Source organism: Euphorbia lathyris, chromosome 5 (assembly GCF_963576675.1).
Source record: "Euphorbia lathyris chromosome 5, ddEupLath1.1, whole genome shotgun sequence".
Lineage (NCBI taxonomy): Eukaryota > Viridiplantae > Streptophyta > Magnoliopsida > Malpighiales > Euphorbiaceae > Euphorbia > Euphorbia lathyris.
In genome coordinates this window covers 27708017-27717348 of record NC_088914.1, presented here as the reverse complement: position 1 = coordinate 27717348, position 9332 = coordinate 27708017, and the positions used below count along the sequence as shown (strand labels likewise).

General features: G+C 32.3%; 1 protein-coding gene across 1 annotated transcript; it reads left to right on the top strand.

Annotated features, from left to right (window-relative positions):
* The first annotated feature begins 115 nt into the window (after window positions 1-115).
* LOC136229581 (protein LATE FLOWERING-like) lies at window positions 116-2692 on the top strand. The gene has a single exon (XM_066018461.1). The coding sequence runs from the start codon at window positions 1997-1999 to the stop codon at window positions 2564-2566; it is 570 nt and encodes a 189-aa protein (XP_065874533.1). The 5' UTR covers window positions 116-1996; the 3' UTR covers window positions 2567-2692.
* Window positions 2693-9332: the final 6640 nt, after the last annotated feature.

Genomic DNA, 9332 nt, shown 5'->3' with positions numbered 1-9332 from the left:
GATTTTTTAGTTCTTTGGATGTGTGTATTATTGATGAAATTCGATGTGGAAATGACTTAATACATCAAGAGGGTTATGTACTCGTTTAATTATCTGATCTGATTGTCCCCTGAATTTTGGAGATGTCGCATGAACATCTTGAATTTTTGAATTTGTTTATCATGACCCATTGGATCCAAAACTTGTTTATTATTATTAGTCATACTTGCTCAAAGTATATATGTTTTAACTTATCCAAATCTTTCTTGTTACATGAGCTTAGGGTTTTAGAACATTTTAAAATGAAGTTCATGAGGAGGCGAATGAGACATCTATGAGAGCCAATTGGATAATTTGTACAATTACATGAACCCTCCTTGAATATCAAAAGTTGGGGTATATCTTGTTTAATTTCAGGCCGTTTGATTTAGGGGGTGGAAACAAAGTAAGAAAATGACAGTAAATGGTGTTAAATGGATCTGGAAATGGGACCAACGCACAGAGAGCACATGGACTGGGGTGGGAAAAGCATTGGGTTCTCAAGTTACAGTTACAGAGGGGTTATGACAAGAGAGGAATGGAAGAAAGCATAGAAAAAGGCGGTGGAAAGTAGGGGACCAGTGGGTGTTAGGGCCATAACTATTAATAGAAAGACAGAGGAATGCAGCAGAAGAGCCAAGCCAATTTGCATGATATGGTACAGACACAGAGAAAGAAGCGAAGCCACTACTGAGTTTCAGAAGCCAAGTGGGGGACTACTGGTTTTAGCTTTAAATTTTCCCATTCATTGGAGATCACAATACCTGACCATCCAAAGCTTAGCTACTCTGACAACTGACTCTCTCTCTCTCTCTCTCTCTCTCTCTTCAAATTTAATTTGGCCTATTCCATCCTGTTGCTCATTTCAAATTTTGACAAGTAAAAATCCTCCTCTCCTTATTCAATGCTCTCGTGGTTGGAGAGCGTAGCACATTGGTCGATCCATGGGGAACGACAATTGAACCAATGTCTACCAGACATCATTAATGCCCACATCTAGAACCTCCTCTTAATCATACCTTCTTTAAATAATTAATTTTCAATTATGCACTCCAATTTCAGTTCAGTGTTTCACAGAATTCGGTTGGGTTTCAAAATGTTTAATACAGTTTGACTGGAGTAGAATTAGATTTAATATATAAAGACTCTGAATTTGTTAATTTTGAATCTTAGGCACCCTTATTTGCTAGGTGTAAGTTTGTAAACTTTGAAGTTAGCCATATAAAAGTGTTAAAAGTCTAAAATTGATAAATTAATTAAATGTGTGATAGTTCCAATCACAAGTTGGGAGGTGTCGATAAAGAGTGACAAGTTAAAATGTGTAATTATGTAGGTTTAATACATAATTATACATCTAAACTTGTCATGTTTTGTTGTTTCATCCTCTGTCCAGATCCGTTTTAAACATTTTAAACTGGAACCTCCTTAAAATTTGAGATCCATCTCTATTACACATCTAAACTTATCAATTTTAAACTTTCTATATCCTTATTTGTCAATTTGAAAGATTTGAAAGCTGATATGTCATCTCAACTCAAACTTTCGATTAAGCACCAAATTTTACAAATTTAGGTGTGGGAGGTTAAAGTATTAAGTTAAAATATAGAATTGAGTTAGAATATTACCGTAGAGAAAAAAACAAAAATGATTGATGAAGGTGAATTAGGACAGGAGACTTGGAAATGAAGAAAGAAACAGGGAGTTAAACTAGTGTAAGAGAAAACCCAATTGCCCATGAAACTGATCGATAACTTGTCAGACAGACAGAGATAGAGAGAGAGATTGTATTGTAAAATGCAGGCATTTCTCTCCTCCACCAATACCTTAAAGATACACAACTATCTCTCTTTCTTATCTCTTCTGTTCCCAAGCCCATAACAATTCCCTTGTATATAATTATTACACTATTCATCTTCCTTTCCACAACCTCAATAATCTCATCTACTATATTCTTCTTCTTCTTCTAATTTCTCCAGGAATGAGAATTGAAGACAAGCTTTGTAATAACACAGAGACAGAGGAAGACAACAACACAAGACCAAGAGTGTTTCCTTGTCTCTTCTGTTCTAGAAAGTTCTACAGTTCTCAAGCTTTAGGCGGCCATCAAAACGCACACAAGAAAGAACGAAACGCTGCTAGAAAAGCTAAAAGATCTGCTTCTTCTGATCATCATCATCATCAATATGCACCACCTCCACCGCTCCTACCGCCGCCCCCAATGGTTTTTGCACCGACTAGTTTTTTACATCCTTCAATGTATATAACTGCTCATGCTTCAACCCTTCACCACAGCCATCCGTTCTCTGATATCTTTGGATCCAACGGTGCAGCGAGGCTTGATAGCAATTGTTCTTCCAGTTATAATCATCATCGTTATTATCAAGTTGAAGAAGATGAAAGGAGTTTTATGAATTGGCAAAGAAGTATAAGGTCATTCTCTAGCCTGCAACAGAATGCTGCTGCTGCTGCTGCTGCTGCTGCTCATAATCATGTCAATGTGGGAAAGAATAACAATGATCAGAAACTTGATTTGTCTCTCCATTTATGATTTGGATAATTGTTTTGTTAGATTTTCATTTCCTTTTTTTTTTTTTTTGGATTTGCATTTGCTTGTTGTAATAAAGATGTACACCTAATTGTCAGTTAGACTCAAAATTATTTTCTTTCTTCATAATTTTATGTAACATTATTTTCTAAATTTATTGGGTAAATTACATCCATGCTTGAACTTTTCAAAATCCGATATCATGGCTTCCGAACTTTGAACCTTAATGGCCCCTTAACTTTAATGTATAGTTGAAGGATATAATATTCATAACAGTTTTAGTTGAATGTATAGTTGAAACTACTTGATTATATTAATAAACTATTCAGAGAATTTTTTTGAAACAAAGAAATTTTCATTAAGGAGAATTAACATACAAATCGAGAACAATAAAATCAAGAAGATTTAAATACCACTGCTTATACTCTGACAAAGAATAGAATAAGATGTTCTAACAAGATTATGATTAATTCTATTAACAGAACGACTAACAAAAAGAAATTATTAAAAGATCCTAACAATTATTTAGGGTCATCAATAATTAAAGATAGATTACTGAGGAATTCAATTCTATTTATCTTGAAATTCATTGTTTGGAAGAAATTAAAGCAAAGGATTCAATTTTTTTATATTATTATTTTATGAAAATTGACATAAGAAAAGTGTAAAATTGACCACTCTTTTGGGGTTCAATTCCAATTTGACTTAAGAGTCCATTAGATTCCTAGGGAGAGACATATAAAGGAAGGAAGAGAAGACCAAACAAATGGACCACATTTCCTCACATCACAAATGGGCCGATCCACCATATTTTCATCAGAAATCTCTAGCTTTTTTTAATTCACATCTCATTATAAAATTATAATTAAATCATATTATAAAATATTATTATAAAATTTAATTATTAATATATCATTATATTCTATATATCATAAATAAAATATAATTTTATACTCTAATTTATAAATTTTAGACCCCAATTCATAAATCCTAAACCCTAAAAAATATATCTTAGACTCCTAATTCATAAAACATAGTTTTTAAAATATATGAAAAACAATGATTTTTTTAGTTTGAAATTATTTAAATTAGTACTTGACACAGATGTACGGAGTGTTGGGAAGTGAAATGCTGTCACATTCATAAGATGTCGGTAGCGGAGATGCGTATGTTGAGATGGATGTGTGGTCATACGAGAAAGGATAGAGTGAGTAATGAAATAATTAGGACAAAAGTAGGGGTTACATTTATTGAGAATAAAATGAGGGAAAACCGACTAAGGTGGTTTGACCATATAAGACGAAGAGCGCTTGATGCGCCGGTTAGGAGGACTGAAAAGTGGGAAAGGGATGTAGAGAGGGGTAGGGGTAGACCTAAGATCGAGAGTGATATGAGTTTATTAGAGATTGAGGAGAATATGGTAGTGGATAGGACAGAATGGAGGGAGAGAATTTGTGTCGCTGACACGACTTGATTGCACGGTTTCATACGATGGTTCATGTTAGCCGACCCCGAATCATTTTGGGACTAAGGCTTTGTTGTTGTTGTTGTAGTAGTACTTGACATATATATTTAATTGTATCTCTAATCTTATTCACTCCCTCCCCCACGCGTTGAAACAGAAACAGAAGCATTTCTATTCACTCCCTATTCTCTCTTTAAGAAAGCTCGCCCTCTATTGACTTCCGAAAATTTTCCTATTTCTATGTGGAGGAATTCTATTTAGGGACGTAGGGTAGGAAGAAATCCTCTCCCAGTAAACTCTGTTTTTTCTTCACATGATATTAAAGAGCGAATCCGGACTCGCCATTCAATTTTATTCTTTCATCCTTGCTTCTGGTCAATAAAAAGCGTTGGTGAAGAAAAAATTGTAGGAATAAAAGGCTTTGTAAATAACTTTTCAAATCTGAATTTCTGTCTTAGTTTGAAATTATTTAAATTAGTACTTGATATAGTTGTAAATAACTTTTCAAATCTGAATTTCTGTGTAAATTTTCCAAATCTCTATTCTGATTACGAAATAAATAAGGCTTTTTACATTAAAATAATAATTAGATATAAAATTACAACTAAATCATATTATTAGTATTAACTGTAAATATGTCACACTTTTCTATACATGACAAACAAAATATGATTTTATACCCTAATTAAAAAAATTAGACCCCAATCCATAAATTCTAAATTCTAAATCATAAAAAATATATTATAGACTAATAACGTTTGAATCTTAGTCCATAAAATATATTAGGCAAAAAGCATATTTAAGCCCCTGAACTTTATCTGTTTTAAGGATCAAGCCCCTGATCAATTATTTTTCCACATTGAACCCCTGATCATTTATTTTGTTATGGATTTGACCCTTATTTAACTTTTCTGTCGAGTTTGGACTGCATTCATCGCTAGAGCGATTTGGCTTGTTGACATGGACAAATAAAAAAAAGATTTCTTTGACTAGGAGAGATAAAAAATCAAAAATTAAAACGAAATTATAGAAATTAATTTTCAGTATATTCTTCCAAACTCGATTTTCTTCTCTCCCATTTTGTGATTTTCAACATTAGAATTGCCAAATCGATATTCTCATCTCCTAAACTCGAAAAAAAAGTTAAATAAGGGCCTAAACCATAACAAAATCAATGTTCAGGGGCTCAATGTGGAAAAATAATTGATCAAGGGCTTGATCCTTAAAACAGATAAAGTTCAGGGGCTTAAATATGCTTTTTGCCAATATATTAAAAATAAAGATTTACTTAATTTAACATAATTCAAATTATTACTTGACATAGTTGTAGATAATTTTTTAAGGCCTAATACACAAAAAACCCCTGAACTTGTCCAAATGTTGCAACTACCCCCCTCAACTTTCAATTATAACAATTTACCCCTCAAACTTGTTCAATTGTAAAATATAACCCCAAATTGGGAATTTTTTTACCCCGTACTTGAAGCAACGGTAAAAGCGTTTCTTCGGATTCGTATCACGCAAAAGATCTGATTATCACACTCCACGAGCGTTGCAAATTTTGCATTTCACGTGTTTCTTTAATTGCAGTCCATGTCAGCAATTTTGGGTTATACTTTACAATTGGACAAGTTTAAGGGGTAAATTGTTACAATTAGGCAAGTTGTTACAATCGAAAGTTGGAGGGGGCAGTTGCAATATTTGGACAAGTTTAGGGGGTTATTTGTGTATTAAGCCATTTTTTAACAAAGAACTTCTATGTAAATTTCCCAAATAAACATTCATTCCATTAGTCATTAATTAAATATAGAGTTTTAACCTAATTATCGAGGGGCACAATACGCCCTTGATCCAGATCGGTGGAATTTGAAAGATCAGCTTTTCTAGCTAGGGATACGCGGTGTACATGTTGGAGACATGCTTGATAGTTATATCGAACGACATATCTTGAATTATTGGGGCAAGATACGCCCTTGATCGAGACAATGAAATTTGGAAGGTCGCCTTTTCTAGCTAAGGATAAGCGGCGTACATGTTGGATGACATGTTTGACGGTCATGTAGGTCTATTGTGCCACCATTTGATTTCTTTAGGCCATCGCCATTTCCTCCTTGGTCGGGATCTGCCAAGCCAAGTGCTGAATGGACAGGGCTTTAGTCGAAGTGGACAACATGGGCCTACCCATGATTGCATTATAGGACAGAACTGTGTTTACCACTAAGAATTCAGCCCCTGTCCTCCATTTGGGCCTAGAGTCTCATACTTCCACTTCAAGCCAAATGATACCCAATAGTGGGATCATGTGTCAATTGATTCGTACTAGTAGGGCCGTATTGGGAAGCATTTTATCTGGGTTTATAGGGAGGCTTTCAAATACTTTTCTCATAATGATATTTACCGAGCTTCCAGTATCGATGAAAACCCTCTGAACCCTGAAGTCCACGATCACCATATCTATCAAGAAATAAGTAGACGAATAAATGATTGGAATTTAGGAATGTACATAGCCTTAATGAATTCATCTCAAACTGGAAATTTAGATTATATTTATGACCTAATATCTAAAACAATGATAGAAAAAGTAGGATTTTGGATGAAATCAATAACTCATCAGTTAAGACCACAAATAGAAGCTTGTACTCATGATTGGAAATCAATGTTACTATTATTTGATATGGTATTAAAAAGAGAATTTTTAGGAGAAAGATGGTAAGTGGCAAGAGAAACAGTATTTGCAGAAAGAAAAGCCGAAATAATAATGAATTTAAATAATATGAATGTTGTAAAATTAGTAAATTGCCAGAATATACTATCAGTTTTACTAAGTTCTTTTATGAAGCTAGATTTTTACCACAAGAAGGATTGATATATCAACAACTATATTATGACCACTTACCAAACCCATACAACATAGAAGTTTCAAAAGAATATACTTAGTTAGAACCAAAAGAAAACACATTAGGAGAAAGAATAAGAGTTCAGAGAGCTTATCTTATGAGAAAATATGAAGAATACAGAATTCAACAAAAGGTTAAAAAGGATAAAAAAAACTAGGACTAAGAGAAATATGTGGATTCACTGAAAAACGGTTAGTTTTTGGTGGTGAAATATATAGGAACAACCGAATTTATAATGAGTCTAGAACAAATTAGAGCCAGTGATGATAAATTGTATAAAGAACTGAAATAGAAGATGATAACTCAGAAATAGAACAAATAGAATATAAAGCTAGTAATAGTGAAACTGATAACTAATGGTAGCTATATATGTAGAAGCACCAATAGAATATAAACCTAATAAGATTATAAAACGCCGAATATTTATAGATAGTGGAGCTGATATATGTTTAGCTAAGCAAGATGCATTAGTTCCCCATAAATGGAAAAGATCTAAAGGTCATAAGGTCTGAGTCACAAGATTTAATGAACAAGTTAAAGAATTAGATATCGTAGCCGAAAATGTGAGATTAATACTTAATAAGACAATCTTTAGCTTACCTATAATTTATCAAGAAAATAATATGAAACAACATATATTATTAGGCAATAATTTCCTCGAGATCTTTAAAATACAGATTATAAAATCCGAAACAATAAGTCTATTAACTCCTTGTAATAAATGGATTATCCTTAAGAGAGTCCTTTCTTTATATCCACTAACAATACATAATATAAAAACAAACAGAGATAATAATTTAGAAGTATTAAAACAACAATATTTAGAACGTTTAAAAATAAACTTTGGAGAAAACCCTATAATTTATGGGAAAAAGAAAAAGTTTATGCTAAGATAGAACTCATAAATCCTAATGATGTTGTTTGAACTAGACCAATAAGATATAGTCCCGATGATCAAAAGAAATTTGAAATACAAATAAAAGAGTTATTAGAATTAAAATTATTCCAAGAAAGTAAAAGCCCTCATAGTAGCCCAACTTTCTTAGTAAGAAAACATAGCGAACAAAAGAGAGGAAAATCTAGAATGGTAATAGATTATAGAGAACTAAATAAGAAAAGGATTTTTGATGGGTATTTTTTACCTTATAAGAAAACGATATTTAGAAAATTAAATGAATTATGTGTAGTGTATGTAGATGATATATTAATCTACAGTAATAATATAGCAGACCATTTACAGCACCTAGATGCATTTATTAAAACGGTAAGACAACATGGAATCCTTTTATCCGAAAAGAAATCAAAGATCTTTAAAAATAAAATAGAATATTTAGGATATATAATAGATAGTGAAGGACTACAACTACAAGACCATATAGTAACTAGAATCGAAAATTTTAAAGAAAAATTAGATACTAAGAAAGAAGTTCAACAATTTCTAGGAATCATAAATTATGTATCAGATTATATAAAAGATTTACCAAAATTATGACAACCCTGGCAAGAGTTAATTAAGAAACATAAACCATTTGAATGGACGACAACTCATACTGATACTATAAGAAAAATAAAAGAAGCAGTAAAAGTTAACCCAAAATTAAGACTACCTAAAGATAATGATCAATTAGAATTATATACAGATGCTAGTGATATCGGTGGGGAGCAATTCTCATAGAATATAGAAAAGAAGATATAGATAAAGAAACTCCTTTAATATGTGGTTATAGATCAGGAACTTGGAAACCATCAGAGAAAAATTATCATATTAATGAGAAAGAGTTACTAGCTGTTAAAAATGAAATTGAAGGATTTAGATATCATTTGTTATCCATAGAATTTATAATAAGAACTGATAATACACAAGTAGGAGCATTTATTAGAAACAAAATAGATCCCATGCCAGAACTTAATAAAAGAAGGCATTGGCAAAGTTTTTTCAATTGCTATAATTTTGTTGTTAAACCTATTTATGGAAAACGAAATATCTTAGCTGATTTTTTGAGCAGGAATGGAGACAATCTTCCAGCGAATATCAAAAATCAGAACCGCCAGATTCTGACAATGATCAGAAATCATGAGAACTTTTCGGACAACCTTGAGGAAGAACTCAGGAAACTCGAGTCTCAGAATAATCAGAATATAAGAACCATGACTCATAGATCATCTTATGATTTGTTAGGAGAGCTTAATAAGAAGCCAATTGATGTACCAACTGTTGAAACACCTTTCTACATGATTTTGATTTGACAAAATTATTTAAGTTAATCCCATAATTAAACAATTAAATTTAAGTACTTTGATTTAATTGTACTAATGTGTTTGTTCAATGTTGAGTAAGTTAACTAACGAGAACAGGAACTGAAAGTCTATAAAAGAAAGACAGAACAAAGTCAGCATAAGCAAGTCA

Coding starts and splice junctions, on each gene's coding strand:
- LOC136229581 (XM_066018461.1), top strand. CDS start 1,997: ATGAGAATTGAAGACAAGCTTTGTAATAACACAGAGACAGAGGAAGAC.